This window comes from Podarcis raffonei, chromosome 5 (genome assembly GCF_027172205.1).
Source record: "Podarcis raffonei isolate rPodRaf1 chromosome 5, rPodRaf1.pri, whole genome shotgun sequence".
Classification (NCBI taxonomy): Eukaryota; Metazoa; Chordata; class Lepidosauria; order Squamata; family Lacertidae; genus Podarcis; species Podarcis raffonei.
This window is the reverse complement of record NC_070606.1, coordinates 85,361,497-85,384,615: the sequence shown is the minus strand read 5'-3', so window position 1 is coordinate 85,384,615 and position 23,119 is coordinate 85,361,497. Positions and strand designations below refer to the sequence as shown.

General features: G+C 45.4%; 1 protein-coding gene across 1 annotated transcript in view; it reads right to left on the bottom strand.

Moving 5' to 3' along the window:
* The window catches only part of LOC128414740 (protein tilB homolog), a 28,158-nt gene extending 6,721 nt beyond the window's left edge, over window positions 1-21,437 (bottom strand). The window contains exons 1-3 of the mRNA XM_053390455.1: window positions 21,214-21,437; window positions 10,240-10,393; window positions 8,338-8,431 (exon numbers count right to left, since the gene is read on the bottom strand). Of these exons, the coding sequence (XP_053246430.1) occupies window positions 8,338-8,431; window positions 10,240-10,393; window positions 21,214-21,224 (259 nt within the window). The 5' untranslated portion in view covers window positions 21,225-21,437. The remainder of the gene's footprint in view (window positions 1-8,337; window positions 8,432-10,239; window positions 10,394-21,213) is intronic.
* Between the last annotated feature and the right edge of the window lie 1,682 nt (window positions 21,438-23,119).

Here is a 23,119-nt window from a genome sequence, read left to right as displayed (position 1 = left end):
TGAATAGGTACCGCTCTGGCGGGAAGGTAAACGGCATTTCCGTGTGCTGCTCTGGTGTCAGTGTTCTGTTGTGCCAAAAGCGGCTTAGTCATGCTGGCCACATGACCCAGAAAAACGGTCTGCGGAGCAGACAAACGCCAGCTCCCTCGGCCTGTAAAGCAAGATGTGTGCCACAACCCCAGAGTCGTTCACAACTGGACCTAACTGTCAAGGGTCCCTTTACCTTAACTTTGGCCTTTAAAGCTCTAAACCAGAGTCAGTGAACAGGATCTGATCAGTGAGTCAGATGCTGAGCTCCCCCATAGGCCACTTTGGCACATGGGCAGGGGCTGGCATCACAAATGACATTAGATGACCCTTAGTGAATATTTCCTTTGCTAGCAACCTTTGGAACTATGCTGCGAGGGCCAATCAGCTGACTGGGCACAGATTGGCTGTGCTGCCAGTTGGTACCTCAGCAGTGCTACTGATCCCACCAGGGCTTGCTTCCACTGCTGATCAGCTGATTGGCACTGACAGCAAGCCTGTCTCGCCAAGGAACAACTGGGAGTGCACTTTAAGACTGGTTGTTTCTATGCACACCTGGCACCACAGAATATGTATCTGAAAGGCTGCCTGGATGCATATGAGCCTACCCAAGGTTTAAGATCAGTGGCTGAGGGACAAGACCTTTTTGGTCCTTCATCCATAGGGATGGCTCATCCTTACTGGTTATTAAAAAATTTCTATAGACTTCTTTTATTTTAGTCTGTGCTTGGTTGATGTGCCTGGATAATTTTGTGATTTGCTGATGATTATTTATTAGGATTGGGTTTTTTAAAAAATGATTTGTGTGATATGTAGCTTGAAATTTCCAAACCACCTTGTGAGAGCAAAGAAAAGTGGGTTATGCATTCTTTAATAAAAGAAAACAAATAAATGAGAGTTTAAAGTGCTCTGAAAAAGTCTTTATTTCCCATTGCAGACACACGTATTTGTTTTCTCCCACTGTCAGCCTCTGTGCAAACAGGCTCCATAGGTTTTTGATACAGTAAAAAAAAAACAAAACACATACAAAACCAAATTCAAGAGTGGGATGACAGCATAACCATGCAGTTTCCCATATCTTAAGGATTTTCTCATATAATCTTTCTCATATTTATTGTTTGTCAACAACAGTGAATAAAATAACTGGTTGGGGATTAGATCTTGGGACAGCTGTATCTGGCAAAACTGATCTCTATCTAGGTCCTAGAAAGACAGCATTGAAATGGAAGTTGGGACGATCATGGATGCCTGCATTGTTACGATAATGTATTTGCCGTATTGGATTGCTTTCAAGATTGCTTTGGGGGAGAAAGGGATGATGATGGCTGCCAGGAAAACAAATTGGAATTCTTTCAACTGATTCTCATTGCAAATTACTTCTTATCTCCGATGCCAGGTTTTGATTGCTTTATTCCTTTCTGTTCCATCATTTCTTCATACTTCCTGATCACTGGGATAGTAGCATGTATCAGCTGCAGGCCCGTACACAGATAAACTGCGTAGCTCCAATTGAACATGATAATTGGGGCTGCCAACTCATCAATCAGCTACTTTTTAACTAACCAATTAATGGATCAATTAAGGGACCTATGACATGGTGCCTAGAAAGCCATAGAGGCCATAGGATTTGCAGTTCTTCCTCTCCATGGGTGGAAAGCGAGAGATACAGAGAAGATGATCCACTAGGTCTCCTCACTGCAGGTGTGAAAGCCTCAGTGGCTGTTGGTCCTCTGCTGTCTGTGCTCCTACAGCGGAGGGCAAAAAGGAGGTGCTCTGTGTCTGTGTTGGGTGTGTGTGTGTAAATTGGATTTAAAATCCTCAGCTGCCAGAAAGTGGGGGGAAGGAAACACACCCACCCTCCTGAAAAACCCACATCTTCTAACCTGCGAACACAAGCCTAGCTTTGGATTTGGCAGTTCCACAATCTTCTACCTGCTTTGCGTTGTTCTGCCACTTTAAATAAATGTGTTTGCTGCCAAAATCCCACGGCATGTGCTTTATTATGGTACCGAGGAAAGAGTAAGGTGATTGCTTCTTATGAAAGCGCCTAACATTCTGTAACATCCTAGCATGGCCCATTTCTTTGTTGTAAGCTGCGTCAAGTTTACTAAGAAGATCCATTAATCAAATACAGCATTTGGCTAATAACCAGAGGTGATCCCAAATTCACAAAGGTGGAGAGGGGATGTTTGGCAGGGGACGACGACGACGACCCAAATGGAGTCGTTTTTCCAGGGGCTGTTTTTCCAGGTGGCAATGGCACAGTGGACAAGTGAGACATGATACTCTCTTGATACAGTTTTCTCTAACCACTGCCTCTGGCACTGCTGAGCTTGTTCTGCACTTTGGTATACTAGAGAACAAAGGGCAATGAAAGAGGCTAGACCAGTGGCTCCCAGTTAGGGGTCTGGGGACCCCTGAGGGTCCATGGTCCCATCCTGTGCCTCTCCTCCAACTAAGTTTTTGTCATTTTTGCACGGTAATACCACAAATTCTATGGTCTGTTTTGTAAAGTGTACCTAAAATCCTTTGCTTATTAGGGGCTACCCCGCATTTTGTTCAAAGAATTGCTTTGCAGAGGTAACTACCATAGAGTTATCAAAATTTTCAAAAGTAGGGGGTCCATGGCTTGACTTTTGAAAAAATAGGGTGCCCTCAGTAATTGGCTAATCGGGAACCACTGGGCTAGATAATCCTTGCCCCTGGCTTCTAAAGCATGCTGAGGGGGTATTATCATCATCATCATCATTGAATATGTTAAATATATTGTTTGCTCTATTTATATTGTGACTGTCTATGGCTTTAAACAAGAAAGTTTAATTCATTAGTGCTGTTATTATTGTTTATGAATCACCTTTTACATGGGTCTCAAACTGATTTACCGATATACCATAAAAACAAAACAGCTAAAAAATAGTCTAAAACAGTACAAAAACAACTGAAGACAGAATGGAGACCTAAGGCATTGCCACCTTGCTGGAAAAGCCAGTCAAAAGAAAAACCAAACCACTTCAAATGTTTCTACAAAGTATGGATTGTGGGTGCCTGTCATATCTCAGCAGACATGCTGTTCTACAGCATGGGAGCAACCATACTGAAAACTCCCCTCTAAGTTACTGTGAAGCAGGCTTCTGATATTCTGGGGGCTGTGGTATCTATTTTTCTAGAAAATGAGGTGCCAGAACTTAGCATGAATGCCTCCCTTGTTCTCTTATAATGGCAGCTGAAAAAAAAGCCCTGCTTAGGAGAGGAAGTTGTCCTGGCCATCTTGGAAGAGACAGTGATTCAACCACTATTGAAAAAGCCCACCCAAGAGCCATTGGCTTGTGACAACTTCTGTCTGGTGACAAATGCCCCCTTTGGGGGGTAGGAAGGTGATTGAGAGGGTCACGGCAGGACGGTTGCAAGCCAATTATCTTGACCCACTTTTAATTCAGCTTCCAGCCTGCTTGTGGGACTGAATCGGCCTTGATCACCCTGGTGGATGACCTTTTTCAGGAGAAGGAATGGGGACTGAGACCCTGTTGTTACTTGATATCTCAGCAGCTTTTGATACCATAGGCCATGATATCCTCTTGAGCCGACACAGTGAGATGCATGCTGGCGGCTCTGTTTTACGTTGGTTCTGATCCTATCTCTGGGATCACTTTCAGAGAACGTCATTGGACGATTATCTGTCTGCCTCCTGGCAACTGTACTGTGGGATACCATAGGATACCATCTTGTCTCCAATGCTATTTAACATCTACTGTATATGAAGCTGCCGGTCAGTAGGAAATTTGGGGATGATGATACCCAGACCTATATTTTCTGTCACTTCTGAACTGGGAGAAGCTGTGCAAGTTGGTGATCTGACACTAAGTAAAAGCTAAACTAAAGAAGTGCCATGGTCAGATCACTTCCATGACCTTTCCCTTCTGCAGGGACGTGGGACCGATTTGGATGGTCCACCCCCGCCACTTAATGGATCCAAAAGGTTTCCAGAGAGTGGTAGGGGATGCTTTATCCCATGTTGATGACCTTTCAGCTGATTCCCTGGTGGCCTGCTGGAATGTGGAGTTAACCAGGGCTATTGACTGTTTGGCTCCAAAGCGCTCTCTCCGATTGCATGGAGCCCGGACAGCCCTGTGGTTTTCCACGGATCTGAGGGCGATGAAACAATCGCTGAGATGGCTAGAGTGCTGGTGGCGGATAACTCATTCTGAAGCTGACTGGACATGGGTTAAAGCTCATTGTCAAGCCTACCAGGTGGCGGTAGCAACGGTGAAGAAGACTTTCTTCACCGCCTCTATTGCATCTGCAGAAAACAGCAGCAGGAGATTCTTTCAGGTGGTTCGCAATTTAGTGGAACCACCTGCTCCACCAGGGCCCAGTACGGGCCACATGATCTCATGCAATGATTTTGCAAAGTTTTTTGCAGATAAAGTCGCTCAGACTCAGGAGGAGGTAGACTCCACAGTGGGAGCAGGGCTGGGCGGGAGAGTGCTAGCGTCCTGTCTAGTCAAGTTGCGTGTGATCAATTCCAATCTGTTACCTCTGAGGATGTGGACAGGCTGCTTGGACGAGTGAAACCACCTGTCTCCTTGATCCTTCCCCATCCTGGCTTATAAAAGCTAGCCGGGAAGGGCTGGGTGATAGGCTTCACGGGGTGGTGAATGCTTCTCTTTGTGAGGGAGCTTTCCCAGACCCGCTAAAAGAGGTGGTTATTAAACTGCTTCTTAAAAAACCATGTTTAGATGTGGCCAATATGGCCAACTATTGCACAGTCTCAAATCTTCCATTCTTGGGCAAGGTGACTGAGCGAGTGGTTGCTGAACAACTCCAGGCACGCCTGGAAGAAGCGGACCATTTGGATCCCTTCCAGTCGGGATTCAGGCCTCATCACGGGACTGAAACTGCCTTGGTCGCACTGGTTGATGATCTCCGGCGGGCTAGGGAGAAAGGTGAGAGCTGTTTCCTAGTTCTGCTGGATCTCTCAGCGGCTTTTGACACCATCAACCATAACATCCTTCTGGACCGTCTTGAGGGGCTGGGAGCTGGGGGCACTGTTATACAGTGGTTCTGCTCCTTCCTCCTTGGCTGTGTTCAGAATGTGGTGGTGGGGGATGAGTGTTCAGACCCCTGGGCTCTCACTTGTGGGGTGCCTCAGGGTTCTGCCCTCTCCCCCATGCTTTTTAACATCTACATGCAGCCACTGGGAGAGATCATCAGGGGGTTTGGGCTGGGTGTTCATCAGTATGCAGATGATACCCAGCTCTACCTCGCTTTCAAATCAGAACCAGTGAAAGCAGTGAAGGTCCTGTGTGAGTTGGAGGCGGTTGGAGGATGGATGGCGGCTAACAGATTGAGGTTGAATCCTGACAAGACAGAAGTACTGTTTTTGGGGGACAGGAGGCCGGCAGGTGTGGAGGAATCCCTGGTCCTGAATGGGGTAACTGTGCCCTGAGGGACCAGGTGTGCAGCCTAGGAGTCATTTTGGACTCACAGCTGTCCATGGAGGCACAGGTCAATTCTGTTATCCAGGGCGGCTGTTTATGAGCTCCATCTGGTACGCAGGCTGAGATCCTATCTGCCCACGGACTGTCTCGCCAGAGTGGTGCATGCTCTGGTTATGCGGCAGCTAGACTGGTGACTGGGAGCAGCCGCCGAGACCATATAACACTACAATGGCTCCCAGTACGTTTCTGAGCACAATTCAAAGTGTTGGTGCTGACCTTTAAAGCCCTAAATAGCCTTGGTCCAGTATACCTGAAGGAGCGTCTCCAGCCCCATTGTTCTGCCCAGACACTGAGGTCCAGTGCTGAGTGCCTTCTGGCAGTTCCCTCGCTGCAAGAAGCCAAGTTACAGGGAACCAGGCAGAGGGCCTTCTTGGTAGTGGTACCTGCCCTGTGGCACGACCTCCCACCATATGTCAAAGAGAAAAACAACTACCAGACTTTTAGAAGACATCTGAAGGCAGCCCTGTTTAGGGAAGCTTTTAATGTTTAGCAGACTATTGTATTTTAATATTTTGTTGGAAGCTGCCCAGAGTGGCTGGGGAAACCCAGCCAGATGCGCAGGGTATAAATAACAAATCATCATCATCATCATCATCATCATCATCATCATCATCATCAAAGTCCTGGGCCAATAAACCCAGTCTGAATCCTGGCAAGATGGAGGCACTGTGGGTGGGCAGAGCCTTAGCCAGGATAAATGGTAAATTGACCACTTTGGACAAGGTCATACTTCTCCTGAGGAAGCAGATTCATAATCTGAGGGCATTCCTAGATCCATATCCGTAACTAGAGGTCCAGGTGACCTCAGTGGCTAGGAATGCCTTTCACCAGCTTCCAGCAACAACCATTTCTGGACCTGGGTAGCCTGACCACTGTCTTCCATGCATTGGTAACCACCAGGTTGGACAACTGCAATGCACTATGTGTGTGGCTGCCCCTGAGGTTGGTCCAGAAATTGAAGCTAATGCAAACTGCAACAGTTCGACTGCATACTGGGGCAGAATATTGCCATCATGCTGTGCCACTGCTGAAAGAATTGGTCTGGCTACCAATTAGCTACTAATCTAAATTCAAAGTGCTAGTTGTTGTTTAGTCGTTTAGTCGTGTCTGACTCTTCGTGACCCCATGGACCAGAGCACGCCAGGCACTTCTGTCTTCCACTGCCTCCCGCAGTTTGGTCAAACTCATGCTGGTAGCTTCGAAGACACTATCCAACCATCTCGTCCTCTGTCGTCCCCTTCTCCTTGTGCCCTCCATCTTTCCCAACATCAGGGTCTTTTCCAGGGAGTCTTCTCTTCTCATGAGGTGGCCAAAGTATTGGAGCCTCAGCTTCATGATCTGTCCTTCCAGTGAGCACTCAGGGCTGATTTCCTTAAGAATGGATCGGTTTGATCTTCTTGCAGTCCATGGGACTCTCAAGAGTCTCCTCCAGCACCATGATTCAAAAGCATCAATTCTTCGGCGGTTAGCCTTCTTTATGGTCCAGCTCTCACTTCCATACATCACTACTGGGAAAACCATAGCTTTAACTATACGGACCTTTGTTGGCAAGGTGATGTCTCTACTTTTTAAGATGCTGTCTAGGTTTGTCATTGCTTTCCTCCCAAGAAGCAGACGTCTCTTAATTTCGTGGCTGCTGTCACCATCTGCAGCGATCATGGAGCCCAAGAAAGTAAAATCTCTCACTGCCTCCATTTCTTCCCCTTCTATTTGCCAGGAGGTGATGGGCCCAGTGGCCATGATCTTCGTTTTTTTGATGTTGAGCTTCAGACCATATTTTGTGCAAAGTGCTAGTACTGGTGTACAAAGCTCTATACAGCTTGGGACCAGGATATCACATCATTCATATGCCCAACTGATCACCATGCTCTGCAAGAAAGAGCCTGCAGGAGAAATATTTAACAGGAGGAAGTTCCAAAGGTAGGGAGCCCCCTTCCAAAAACATCATCATCATGGCTGACCCACCCTGTGGAACTCCCTTCTGTTACATATCAGACAGGCGCAGTTTCCAAAGATATTTTTTTAATCCCAGTCTCTGTCGGTACTGGGTTTGAAATTGCTTTCTATTTTAAATTGTTGCATTTTTTTCTTACTGTTGATGTCCTTACTGTTAAATAGCTTTGAGATATTTTATCAGAAGCAAGTCATAAATGGAAACAAACAAACAACAGATTTTTTTGGACTACAAATCCCATCAGCCTGAGCCAGCAGGTTGGTGAAGGCTCTGAAACACAGAGAGACATCCAGTTATCTGCTAACCATGAGCTCCCATTGACATGATAGCAACAATCATTCTGGGCTATTAGTCAGTGATCTGCCTAACAGGAATGGTTAGGGAAGCCTTTTATTATATATTGATAAAGGTTGGAAACTGCCCAGAATGGCTGGGGCAATCCAGTTAGATAGGTGGGGTACAAATAATAACTATTATTATTATTATTATTATTATTATTATTATCCATGCAAACAGGCCGACTGCAATGCAAACAAGCCTACTTTTAGCATGGAACCCTGCTGACTCAAATTTGGCCTGCAACAGATAATTCTATCTAAATCTTTTGATTTATCTACTGAGTAGACCAATTAAACCCAGTCAGTTCACTGAAAAAGGTAACCGCTTATGGAAATGCAGAAGTACACCTTCACTGAACTTATAGATCAGTCTGTCTGCACAATCCTACGGCATGTTCGTTGAAGCACACACAAGCTCCAAAGCAAGGCACCTGCCTCGACAATTCATATTTCTGCCATCATTCACACCCCACTATCTCCTAATATAATGGAGGCTACAAACCAGATTCTTTTTCTATACCTTCTCTCACTCGGGGGCAGCGGATTTGGTTTCCTTGAACATCATGCTCTTCTAGTTCATGCCAGGTGAGATACTTGAAGGAATCTGATGGAAGCTTGAAAGAGGAGAAGCCAAGTTAGGAATATTTCCCCTTCTGCCAGATACCTTTTAATCAGCACGAAAATTTCAGACAGTACTTTAGCTTGTTTCCAAACAGTGGACATTTTCAATGCATTTGAAAGAAAATGGCAAAAGCACCTTAAAAGGATGGCACATTTATTAGGGGTGGGGACTGAAAAATCAGGATGATTTAGGGGTCTCCTGAAGAACAATGTCAACAGCTGACTTCATAGCCCCCCACAGAGCATAGGAGCCAAGGTCCCTCTCCCCCCTAACATATTTGAGGGGGCTAGGCCTCCCTCAAATAGATCAGCATTGCCATAGAAATGGTGTGTGTGCACCATATGTTGTGATCAATTTTGCAGGGTGGGGCTTACCTGCCCCCCAGTACTTTATTCAAATTGGCACTCCTGTCACAGAGTGCTCGGTTTTGTGTCAATACAACTCTATATTTCTCTAGGTTCATGGGCTTTGCCAGAAGCAAAGCTGTCCAAAACATTGCCTGCAAAGCATGGAAGAGCCCTGGATTATTAGTTTTTGTTAGAGCACAACAGCAGAGGATATTTTTAAAATTGAAAAGTTTAAGTTATTTTTTTAAAAAAAACTGCTCTGCTTTAGCAACACATAAACCTCAGAGCTCTTCAGAATTCCACAGGAATGCCACTAGACAGCTTTGCAATGGAAGTCTTGGTGCAAACCTTTAAAGGCTTATTGGGAGGTCTATAAACTTTTTTCAGGACTCAAATAACCACCAGAAAGCAAGGCTAGTGAGAAGCCGCAAAGTTTAAAAAAGTGTAAAAGCAAGAATACGTACCACCTGACCACTTCTTAATTATTTTAAGGCAAGGGTGAGAAACCTCTGGTCTATGGCCCATGAGGGAGCTCAAGTTGGCCCACGAGGCCCTTTCCCTCAAACCATGTCCACACGCCCAGCAGCTGACATACGTAACTTGTGACATCATCTGATGGGTGACAGGACAGGATTAAACCCTGGATAGGCTACACATTTATTTATTTATTTATTTTTATTTATACCCTGTCCTCCCCAGCCAAGACCGGGCTCAGGGCGGCTAACATCAGGTATACAAACAATTGATTAAAATACAACTTAAAAACAAGATTAAAATACTACTTAAAATGCAGCCCATTTCAGTGGAAACCCAGATCAAAAACTGTTTTTTTTGGGGGGGGGAATGTCAAGGAAAAGGAAAGAGGGGGAGGGGATCAGGCTGGTTCCAAGCCAAAGGCCAGGCAGAACAACTCTGCCTTACAGGCCCTGTGAAAAGAAATCAGATCCCGCAGGGCCCTGGTCTCATGAGACAGAGCGTTCCACCAGGCCGGAGCCAGAGTTGAAAAGGGCCTGGCTCTGGTTGAGACTAATCTGATTTCCTTAGGGCCCGGGACCTCTAGAGTGTTGCTATTTATGGACCTTAAGGTCCTCCGCGGGGCATACCACATGCCTTTTCCTAGCAATGAACAGGACCAAGCAGCTAAACGGAGCTCATCAGCTGATGCAGAGGGTTTAAATCCTGCTCCATTCAGCAGAATTCCATGCAAACTGCATGAAATACCCTGCTAAATCTAGGGGGCAGGGAGACAGGTGGATCTGAAGAGGCAATCCATCTCTACCCACACCCAAATTGGTCACCCTTACTTCTTCTATTACAATAGACAGTCTCTTTTTTCTGGTGGCTAAAACACAGGGAGAATGTTTGCACTGTCATGCTGCAGAAGGAGATGCTAGTAGTGAGGTTACCATCAACTTGTGCTTCTTTCCACAGAACTCAGAACCAGAATGCTTACTGGAGAGGCAATGCCGGAATCACAGCTGGGCGGGCGAACCCCTCTGCTCCTTGACGATAACACTGGCAAAGGGATTTCTGTATCGCTTAGATCGGAGAAGGGCGATGAATGGTTGGTGCGCAATCTAAGCCAGCTTGCGTTCAGACCTGAGGAGCTTAAGAAGATCACATTGTAAAGTCACAGAGGGGTCTCCTGGTCTGGTATCAGCAATCAGGCCCAGGGGATAGGGGTGGGAAACACAGAGGTACAGCTCACTGCTGCCAGGCTGGTGTGCACTAAGTATAGGAGCAAAACGCAGAGTTGAAAAAATGATCTTGGTTCCGCAGAAATTGCAGAGGTGGATCAGAACCACAGTCCACTTACTCCTAGAACTCTGCATCCAAGATGCATTTGGGTTAAAGTCGGTTCTAACGTAAATGGAGAACCTGTGCAATGAACCTTGATAGCACAGGATTCCAAACGCATTCCAACATGTCCTTCAGACCCACCTGGACAACATGAGAAGATGAAGGGTGGAGTAGATGGGGCCAACATGCATGGGATTCTTGGAAGTGGGGCTCGTGTGTGCTTCCCCTCTACCCTGTACTCTCTGTTCATGTTGGGAATTCCCTGTTCAGGCATAATGCCTGAACAAGGCAAGGATACTGCCTGGTTTCAGGTGAGGCTCTTTGTCTATCTAGCCTAGCATTGTCAATTCTGATCTGCAGCAACTTCTGAGGTCTCAGTGAGTGGTCCTTTTAACTTCAGGTACTATGGGTTGAACTGGGAGCCTCCTGCATGCAATCCATGTGCTCTGCCACTGAATCCAGGACCTGGGATTGTTAGGATGGGCCTCTGTAACATCACCTGGCAATGCACAAAGGAAGGGAACTGTTAGATGGCCAGCAAGAAAGCCTCTTAACAAGGATAGGCCAGACCCTAACACACCCTGATCCCTATAAAAGCTCCTGGATCAGGCTTGTTCCTTGACCAGAACAACTTGCAAACTCTATACTTCCATTTTGACTCTTTCCCCTTTTTCCCTGAGATAGCTCAGTCAGCAGAGCATGAGATTTTTAATCTCAGTTGTGGGTTCAAGCTCCACATTGAGCAAAAGATTGGACTAGATGGCCCTCACGGTCCCTTCCAACTCTACAATTCCGTGATTCTATGATTCTCTTCTCCACCATTGACTTTACTGGAGCCGAGTCTGACAGATAGCACTTTATGCATGCGCCAGATGAGCTTATACGGTTTGTTATTTTGTTGGGCAGGAGAATTGAAATTGGTTTATTCTTTATTGCATAAATGGTGCAATTTTCAAGGTTGTGATTTCAAGCAAATGAACATCTCTAAAGGCGCTGAGAAGTCTATGGAGGAATACCTTGATAGATATTCATGTTGATCTTTAGTAGCACAGTCGATTCAGCAAACCACACTCCGGTTATTCTACAAGCCCCATGATCTGTCACAAAACATGATTATAACAGCTGCACAAGGGAGCAGAGGAAGACGTGCAACTATAAAACGCTCTGGTAAGAATGGTAATAGAACCTTCCTTCTACACGAGAGTGTAAGGCCAATATAAAGTACTAAGTGGCTTCAAATTGAAGCAGTGTTGTCATTTGAGAATATCCTTGAACAGAATCATAAGTTGCTTCGGCAAAACTCACCGTTTTGAAATATCCGATAAAAGAGGTCCTGCCAAATATTCTATATGCTCTTTAAAGCAATGCTTCTCAAACTCCCTAAGCTCAGGGGGACCCTTTCCATTCCAATTTGCCTGACATGAACTGTGGCAAAATTTTGGCTTCCTCAAAGGCAATATCTGGTTACACAGGAGACAAGCTGGGCATGTGCTAGGCATTGAAAAGAAAGACCTGTGGAGGTGGACAAGCTGCGGGCCATGCCTACTGGCTCCACCCCATGGCCTTTATGTACTCAAGCATGGATCGTGAACCTGTATCCCTCCATTGATGGTCTGTGATGAGTCCTAAAACATCTGAAGAGCTGCAGGTTCTCCATCCCTACATGAATGGCACCTCTTGCACAGTACATACATCTGGATGACTCCAGGTTCCTGTTTACACGGTCTTGAACCTTCCATTTCCCAGGGTTCTGGACTGTGTACACTTTTGCTCCATCATGCCCCCCCCAACAAAGAAGATGTCCAACGTCACAGAAAAAGGAGAAGATGAGATTTAGGAATCATCCAAGGAGAGAGTCTCTATCACAGAAGAGAATATCTGAAGCAACTCCCATCAAAGACTTCCATGGAAGGGGAGCATCAGGGACCAATTATGCCTTCATCCTCTGTGCCTGAAGAGGGAAGGGATGCTTCTGTCTCATCCTCTGAACCTCTCTCTGGTACCACACCAGAGCCTTAAATATTAATGCTTTCCAGTGTGAACACAGCATTATAATAGGGCAACAAGTGTGAACACAGCATTATAATAGGGCAACGAAACAGCAAGAAAAATGTTAAGAGGTATTCTAGTTACGGATTACAAGCAACAATTATTTTGGCTTTACTTATGAAGTAAGACTTCAGGACTCACATTTGTTGTGCGCCACATTGAACTCCTTGGAAGAAAGGTGGGATATAAATGCCACCTTTTCAGGCCAATGTCACCCAATGGACTTTGTAACTGAGTGGAGATTTGAACCCTCGTCTCCCAGGTTCTAGTCTGACACTCTAATCATTACACCACACTTAGTTCTCTGGAGGCTGGTGGCAGAGAAGACCTAAGGTCCAAAATTCAAGTGACAATAAACTGATGGATCAACAAGACCAAGTATACTTGTGAGTCACCATACCCAAAAAGGTTGGGAACCACCTGCTCTAGACTACTGTTGGAGCAAGCTTATACCTAGGAGCTACTAAGTGCCACTGTGAGCTGTCCAGGGTCCTGATGACCTGCAGCCTGCTCTGGATGTTTACTGCGCTCAGCCAGGACTCCCCTACAAACCCTGGCTTGGATCAAGCACATAGTCGTTTTACTTACACATCCTCTGAATCTCACATTTCTTTTGTTTTATACATGGGCTGACTTATACGAGCTTAAATTTAGAGTCTGACAAACATCTGTGTATGTGTTTTGGTGTTTACAGTTGATTTATGAAGGTGGATTGGAAAACAATATTTACGTGCCTCTATTCCCAAGCCGATAAAAATGTTAATTTACTGTGCCATTCCTCTCCGTGTAGCCACATTAGATTGTTGCTGTGCGCAAGGATTTGAAGCTGCTTTGAGTGAACTGTTCTGTGGGGGTGACTTTTATTAGCTTTATACAATATAATCATCTGATGCACTGTCAGTGTCATAAAATATGTCATTATACCATGTCACAATGCACGTGGAAAATAATTCAGAATAGGAGAGAGTTGGTTGTTAGTGCAGAGTGTTATAGAGTTGAGATGATGGTGATGATTCAAATATTAGTTCCTACCCTACCCAAAGAAGTCAGGGTGGCATACATTGCTTCTCTCTTATTTTATCAGCACACCAACCCTGTGAGGTAAGTTTAGCAGAGTGAAAGCGACTAGCCGAAGGCCACCCAAGGAGCTTCATTGTGAAGTGGAATGAGGCACTATGATTTTATGGTTCCTTCCACATTTAATGCCACCAGATGGTTACAAAATGGAATACAGTGGTACCTCAGGTTAAGTACTTAATTCATTCCGGAGGTCTGTACTTAACCTGAAACTGTTCTTAACCTGAAGCACCACTTTAGCTAATGGGGCCTCCTGCTACTGCCGTGCCGCCGGAGCACAATTTCTGTTCTCATCCTGAAGCAAAGTTCTTAACCTGAGGTACTATTTCTGGGTTAGCGGAGTTTGTAAACTGGAGCGTATGTAGCCTGAAGCGTATGTAACCCGAGGTACCACTGTAGTTCACTATTAACATTACCCAGTTTTGATTAGGTTTCTATGGGGATGTTTTCCAAGATAGAAGTCTGGCAGCAGCAGCAATATTTTCTTAAGAGACTGAGGCCACTTAGGAACAATTTACTGAACTAATAAACATCTAGAGAAAATGCAAAAGAGTTATTGGCTTGGATCTGGATAGGTCTTCTTCTGTGCCATTCCTTTGCAGCTTCTTTTCTGCAGAGTCAACCCCAAAATGGCTTTAACCAAGCCTAGAGGAAAACCATGGATGCTGGTGTTGAGGAACATCAAGAAAGCTCCCAAAGACCCATCGAGTCTAGCATCTTATTCTCACAGTGGCCAACCAGATTTCCATGGGAAGCCAGCCAGCCAGCAGGATTTGAGTGAAACAACTCTTCCCCACTTTTGATTTCTTGCCACTGGTATTCAGAGGAAAACTTCTTCCAAGAAGGTGCGGACTTTGGTGTGAAAGGATTGTGAGCTCGGTTCATTGCTGGGTGCTGCAAAGAAATTCCGATACTCCGAATGTGCTCTGAGGCACTCTTTTCTTTCACTCTAAGCATCTTCCCCTTTTGAAAATGGCTCTGATGGGCAGACCTTGGGATTCTAGTAAAAACCAAGCAGATCCGACAAGCCTCAAGTCTGCCTGCCCCTGATTTAAATTATAGTCATTTGTTAAAATGATTTCGTCTACGAATGCGAGATTGAAAATGCTACAGCAGGGATACCATAGGTTCAGTTGCAGATATTTAATGCTAAGAAAATGCAAAGTTGTGCAAATGAAGATAAAAGAAGAAATGAAGATAAAAGGAAAAAAAAACGACAGCTGGATGAAGAAGCTGATCTGATAGGATGATATTCAAATATGAAGCCTGTTGCAGACTGGCTCTACAGATATGTGAAAGAGTAACTGGAGGGAAAGAAATGGGATTGAGCTACACCAGCTCCTGGCTGACAAAACTAAATCTCTAGTTTGTGTCTTGGGATCAGGAAGGCACAAGTTTTCCCCTGGTCTGCACTAGCATGCCTTGATAGTCACCCTCTTCCACAGCTATTGTGGAGGTCCCACATTTGGAAGGCTAGATAAAGCCATGGGAGATTCAGAGAGAGGAATCAGACATTAGATCTCCTTTTCCAAGGTCAGAGCTCTCTTTCTCTCCCCAACACTGGAAGGAGAGAGCCAACGCATCCTATGGCCCCAGGAATGTATCTGGTTGAAAAGAATGCTAGACTAGAAAGGCCTTCGATCCAATCCAGCAGGGCTGTTTTTATGGAGACAAAGCTAGTGGTGGGGCCCTAGGTAAAGGGACCCCTGACCATTAGGTCCAGTCGTGACTGACTCTGGGGTTGCGTGCTCATCTCGCTCTTTAGGCTGAGGGAGCCGGCGTTTGTCTACAGACAGCTTCTGGGTCATGTGGCCAGCATGACTAAGCCGCTTCTGGCGAACCAGAGCGGCACACAGAAACGCCGTTTACCTTCCCGCCGGAGCAGTACCTATTTATCTACTTGCACTTTGACGTGCTTTCGAACTGCTAGGTTGGCAGGAGCAGGGACCGAACAACGGGAGCTCACCCCGTCACGGGGATTCGAACCGCCGACCTTCTGATCGGCAAGCCCTAGGCTCTGTGGTTTAACCCACAGCGCCAACCATGTCCCGGTGGGGCCCTACTTCCCCTTAATTGCATAGATGGATCTCCATGTGTATAATGCACAAAGGCTATAGATTGACCTGCCTTAAAGCATCTTCCTGCTCCTGCCTTTCTGCCTGCTTCCTTCCCATCTGGGTTTCTTGTGTTTTCATAAACAAACACAAACGGCGAAAACACTGCGAGCCTTCTCTGCACTCTTCTTATCCCATAAGGCTGCCTTAATACCTCTATCCATTGAAAGAAGCAAGAGACTGCGAGACCATATCTGGAAAGCACAGGACATGGACAAGCGGAAGGTCAGAGGTTCCATCTCCAGCTAAAAGCATCACAGGCGGAAGTGCCGTGAGAGGCCTCTGGCTCCGATTCTGGGAACTTGCTCTCTTTCATACTAGACAGAGCTGAGCTAAATGGCGGCTGGGGAATTGGTGCTGTAGGGCAGGTATATAAAAGATACATTCAAGGTGAACAGCATTTCAGCCAGCAAGATGCTGAGCTTCAGCTGGTTGTATTTTCACACCTCATAATATTTTAAAACTCCAGGTAAGGTGATCGGTTCAGCTAGATGACAATTTCCCCCTCGCTCTCCTTTTTATTATTGCCTCTTAAGGGCGAGTTTAACTAATTGTGGCAGTAGAGGCAGGATGCAATTTAAAACAATTACAGCTTACCATATTTTAAACTACCTTAGCTTTCTGCCTAGATCGGAGAGCACTTTGGCTCGGTCTGAATCTCCAAACAGGCCCTCTGGGAGACGCGCTTTAGATGATATCAACCATTAAGTGGAGGGGGGGAAAAAAGATTCATGCTGTCTGTCTTGGCAGAGTTATTTCCCTCCTTTTGCCCACAATGAGAAATTGGTTGTTACCATAAATCACAGGCCTTACTTCTAGAGAGGAATTCATACCACTAATGCTCTCACAGAAACCTGCTATGCTCATAGCTCTAGACCAGGAGTGGGAAACCCCAGGTCCAGGGAAGTGGTGTGTGTGTGAGTGGGCTATATGTGGCCCTCTAGTTCTATCTATCTGGCCCTCAGGAATCTCCCTAGGCCATGCTCCATCACATCCCACATCCCTCACTGGTTTGGCTCGGCCCCGTCCTTGCAGGCTTTTGCCTGGCTGGAATATTGAACTGTGATAATGCCTCTTACTTGTTTGGATAGAGAAAGGTGTGCAGTAAAGTCTCCATGGCTTTGATGCAGCTTACTGTACAAAATCAAGAGACATACCTGTTGCTCCACTCACTTTTGCCTCTGGTCACACTTACCGCTGGTATGTGGCCCTGGAAAGGTTCCCATTGAAGGAATGTGGCCCTTGGGCTATAATATTTATCCCTCCCCAGTCCTAGGCCTTTTCCTCTTTCAGCCCTCTGGTAATTTGTAACAGGAGAGGTCTCTCTTTAGGTTGGGACTGCTGGTATTTGAAGACTGCTGCAAGTGGGTCTCTGGGGACAAACCAGATGAGAGGCAGTTCATGTTCACAAATGCATGGTCATCTCTGTTTGGGTATATGTGGGGGGGGGGGTACAGGGGGCAATTGCTTGGGCCTCATCCATGAAGAGACCACATCAGCATTGATAATCAACATTGGTAGATAGGGACTGCCATGTTGTTGCCAATTCCTCTCCCCTCCCCACTGGCAAGAATCTCACTAACGACCTCCATAAGCCTAATGGGGGGGAAATAATCACAAAACAAATTCAACTATAGGATGATAATGTCCCCTTGCCATGAGCTAACTAAATTAAACACACCTTAGAAACATCAACTGTAGCTGGTAGGTTTCACATCAGCAATTAGGCTGCATGTTTTAGAAGTGGAATTGGGTACTCTCACACCTCATCAGCCAGAAAGCAATTGGTCCCCTTTCTGCTTTTGCTGGGAGGACTCACATATCAGATACTACAGAGGGATGTAAAAGATTTGAGACCACAGCACACAGAATCCTGAGGAGAATTGACAACAAGGAACTGGTTGAAGATTTTCCGCATGTTGCCAGAGCTTTCTGCCCTTATCTAGCTCTGCCCATTTGAAGGAGAAAAAACGTTCTCCAAATTATCCTTTATTAAAAATAGATTACGGTCAACAGTGCTGCACTCAAGACTGTCATTATCTTTTCTCTCCACAGAACTTCTGAGAAAAATTACTTTTGATAATCGGCTGTCTGAATTGGCTGCCAAGTAATGTTGGATGGGTGAGGGGTGAGGGGAGAGAAAAGAAGAAATTGTAAGATTTACAATAACCCAAATACAGTTTGTCATTATATGTAAAAAAAGAGAGAGGATCCTTTGCCATTGTTCTAGATGTTTATATTATGTGATAAAACATGAAAAGAGGATCCCATATGCAGAAGGCCTGGAAGTGTGCACCACATTACAAGTGAATCCAATATACTATTGAATATAGTAATATATGGTGTCTGAAAATATTATATGCATATTGGGGTGTGTTTTTTTTCCAGTGGAGAGAAAAATAATATTGGCACATGGTACTGCGGGAAGGAAGGAGGTTTCAAATAAACATTCATCCCCTCTCAGCGTCTTAAAAGGGGCTCATAATCACCACTCACTGACTACTGTAACAAGCAATTGCTTGGATGTGTGAATGAGTCAGCACCCAATTTCATATCATTCAAAGTCAACTTTTTAATGGAGACAATTCATCTGTGAGTCACCCACTACTGAGTAATCCAATGACCGGAAACATCTTGTCCAATAGCCTCCCAGCAACTGCTGCATCCGTACAATACATTTAAAGCATCATCGTACCAATTTAGACAGTGATGGCTTCCCACAAATAATTCTAGGAACTGTATTTTATTAAGGGTGCTGAAAGTTGTTAGGAGGTTCCCATTACCTTCCCAGAGCTACAATTCCAGTATAGCCTCACAACCAATGCCTCTTCCCAGATAACTCTGGGAATTGCCACTTTTTGAGGGGCACAGGGGTCTTTTAACTACTCTCAGCACCCTTAACAAACTACAGTTCCCAGAATTCTTTGGGAAGAAGCCATGACTGTTCGAAGTGGTCTAATAGTGCTATAAATGTCTGTTGTGGATGTGGCTCAAGAACCACCCTCTGGGGCAGCAGAGAACAAACTCTGTCCTTTTCTGTATGATAGCCCTAGGATGTCCTCCTTCAATTTTTCTGAGGGAGGAGGGAAAGCATTTGAAAAGAATCAGGGTCATCTGAGACCACAGGAGTGGATTCTCCAATAGCAAAACCCACAGAGATAAGAAAAGTGAATCACACAGCAATGGAACTCCAGCATTGTGGCTGAACACCAACTCCATGTGTGAAAGAAACAATGAGCGGCAGGCAATCCAGGCAGGGGGTTATCAAGAGAAGGATAACATAGCAGCTCTTCCTATTTGCACTGTGCTCTTGCTCTACATGAGCCAACTTACAATCACCAGATAGAATTAGAGGGCTGTGTGTGGCACTTGGTTTTTTGCAATCTCAGTGGCAGGGATGAATGGAAAAACAATGCAGTGCTGTAAACGACTAGTAAATGTGAGGGATGTGAGGACTGGGAGGGACGGCTTGCGGGGTTAGGACTGCTAGCGTTGAAATACAAAATTCAGGTGCCAGGGCAGGGCATGAGGACAGAGCCCAAAGCAGGCTGCTCGAAGGGTAGAGTTGGACACTTGTTCATCACCCAAAAAAGAGGGCAAATGATGATGCGGATTTGCATAACATTTGGATACGCTAATGCTTATGAAGATCAACCCTATCCATTCTGAAGGAAATCAGCCCTGAGTGCTCACTGGAAGGACAGATCCTGAAGCTGAGACTCCAATACTTTGGCCACCTCATGAGAAGAGAAGACTCCCTGGAAAAGACCCTGATGCTGGGAAAATGGAGGGCACAAGGAGAAGGGGACAACAGAGGACGAGATGGTTGGATAGTGTTCTCGAAGCTATCAGCATGGGTTTGACCAAACTGCGGGAGGCAGTGGAAGACAGGAGTGCCTGGCGTGCTCTGGTCCAGGGGGTCACGAAGAGTCGGACACGACTAAACAACAACAACAACAACGCTTATGTAAGGATGCACATTTGTAAATGCTACAGTGAAAATACAAGACCTCTCACCATAGCAGGGAAGAAGATGTGCCTGCTCAATCTAACCATTGGTGGGCAACTTTAAGGTCCACCCTGCCCTCCATTCTTCCCGTTCTTTATTTTTAAACTGGGCTTGGACCAGACTGTAGCGTATGTGTTACCAGCTAAATAAGTGCCACATGGCCCCTTTAAGAGAAGCAACTTTGACCAGAAGACCAGCTCCTGGAGAGCTAACCCAGTGGTGTGGCCTGGCTCCCAGGCCTCATGAAGAAGAAAGTCTGCTATAGCATTCACTCAGTTTTTAGGGAGTTTCTGCGAAAACAGAAAAGAACCACCCTTCCAATACAGGGCTGTACTTTGGCACCTGGCCTCCCTAGGTGGAGCCCGATTCTTTTAGGTAGGTTTGGGGGCTATCGAGCCCAGAGTTTGGTTGTGTGGCCAGTGCAGTTCACCCAAAATACACCGCTTTAAAAGTCAAGCAGGTTAGGGAGGAAAAACAACAGCAAGCCTTCCTTATTTATGTTCTGGCAAGTACCTGAAAGTAGAACAACTAAAGAAACCTGAGTGTTTTTTTCTGGTCAGTTGACCATTATGTGAGACGGGATGGAAATAAATAGCTGTGGACCCTCATCTATGAAGGCCTACATTACACCGAAGTCCTTTCAACACTCCGCAGTGACTGCTATTTTTCTTTTTTTATTCTTATTTTGTTCTGACCCTGCTGTTCTGGTGATTGCAGCCATCTCTCTCCTGCTAGCTTAACAACCCAGCTGTAGCTTGGCATACTTTAGAGGTGCACATTCCAGGTCTCGCCACCACCACCACTGACATTTGAGCCATTAGACACAGCAATATATCTTTTGGGGATTCATTAGAAGCTCCAACTATTATAACGGAACCATTTGAGAGCAATTTTACCAACGCACATACCTTTCCAACGTGTGGCCACACAGTGAAGGATTATCCTAACATTGCGGCATTCATTTCTTTGCTGCACAGAAAATGTCTCTGACTTGCAATTCAGGCCCAATTAGCATAATTAGCCATATCGCATACAATTAGCCATTGCCGGCGGATGCAAAACGCGGACACCAGGCTAGTCGTCAATAATGTTAACAACTGTACATTTAATATCGCATTTGAGAGGCTGTTTGTACCTGCTTTTCATAAATAATCCATTTCTTCGAGGATGCTATTTGTCTTCAGTAATGAATAAGTGACATATTTCTCCTTCGCTTTCCCAGCACGCAGAACCAGCCTCAGCCATTCAGTGACTGCTAACTGTGCGTTAATATACAAAAAAGGAGATACTCAATCCTGTAACCCTATCTTGGTTTTTCAAAGTGTGTCAAGTCAATAGTGCAAAGACTAAAGTTACTCGCCTACTTTCAGCTGCCTACCTTTCAGACATGTTGCGCGGCTGCGTGAAGCTTTCAAGGCTCCCATGAAGCTATTTGCCTTCCGAAAAAGCATCTCCCCCCATCTTTCCTCTTCCTGGCTTTGCAACACGGCATCCCTTTGACAGAAACACAAAAACCCCTTTGGGGTCTTGGCTGGAACTCTTTGGATTCAGTGTCGCTAAGGAGACAGCCTGCTCGACTCGTGATGCTCGTCCACCTGAAGGAGGTACTGTTACCAATCTCTTAAGTGCATCGAAGGATTTCCTGTGTGGTTCCAGCCAATAGCAAAGAACCCTTTATTTCCTCAGGAGTTTTCTAGAGGCTGACAACCCACACGAGGTTATACATGATTCATCAATGGGATAAATCTGCCACGTTCTCAATTATTTCCAGATACTAGCATTTTTTATTACCTGATTAAAGAGGAATGGCAGAGTAGCAGTTAGTTTTTGCCAGGGGGCCATTTTGAGAACGGATTAGAGCAGCCAAGCCCAGCTTGGTGCCTTCCAGAAGTTTTGAACTACAACTCCCATCCTCCCTGGCTGGCTGGAGCTGATTGGAGTTGTGCTTCAAAACAACTGTAGGGCATCAGCTTGGGGAATGTCGAATCAGAGTATGGAGGATCGAGACTGAAGTCCCTGTTCTCCAGAGTGTATTGTGGCAGAGTGTGTGGTCTGCCTGGATAGCTCAAGCCTGGTTTGCTCCAAGAAAACACACGTGGCAAAAAGGAGCGTTGGGCCCTCGTGGGCAGCCCCCTTACCCAAGCAGATAGCCAGCTAATCAGGACGTTTTTCATAATTAAAAATATATATGATTTTTTCTTCTTTATTTCTCACTTCGCTCTGTGGCCCCCTAGCCTCCTGCTGTGGTCCTGCATTTTTGTGATTTTCACCTGTGGCCCCCTTGGAATATCCTGGGGTCTCCCAGGAGGCCATAGGGCCCCCTGTTGGGAAACACTGAGTTAGAGCAAGGTGCTGATAACACCAAGGTCGTAGGTTCGATCCCCATATGAGACAGTTGCATATTCCTGCACTGTGGGGAGTTAGACTAGATGATCCACAGGGTCCCTTTCAACTCTACATTTCTATGATTCTATGACAATTGGCCTACCTGCTAGCTCTTCCATTTACTCTACAATCCCTATAATGTGGAGGAACAGAAATAGTAGTAGTAGTAGTAGTAGTAGTAGTAGTAGTAATAATTTATTAAATGTACTCTGCCCATTTGTCTGGGCCTCCCCAGCCACCCTGGCTGGCTCCCAACAGAATATTAAAAACACAATAAAACATCAAACATTTAAAACTTCCCTAAACAGAGCTGCCTTCAGATGTCTTCTAAAAGTCAGATAGTTGTTTATTTCCTTGACATCTGATGGGAGGACATTCCACACGGCAGGTGCTACTACCGAGAAGGCCCTCTGCCTTCAGACATGCAATAGCTCTGGTATAAATATGCCACAATGAAGCTGCTTTGGTTTAGACTAGTTATAGAATACATGGAGTCCAGGAGCAGGGAATCTACGGCCACTTCCCATCAGCCATTGACTATGCTCTCTGGGGCTGATGGGAGTTGGAGTCCAGCAGCGTCTGAAGGGTCACAGGGTCTGTATTAGTGTAAAATCAATAAATATATTTGACACCCACAAAATTTGTAATCAGGACTGAGTGGGAACCTTGATATGATGGGTTTGCTGTGATTATATATTTTAAAAAGTGAATGGAAAATGTTAACCTTTTGCATGGTTTCTCTAGGCCATGTTAATAGCTTATTAGCTCATTATCTACTTATGTGTTGGACGGCTCCGTTAATTGAATTACATTTATTGATCAAATGAATTGTGTTTTGCAAAACAAATACTTAACTCCAGGGTTTTTTGACTTTTGAAAAAACAACAACAAAATAGCAT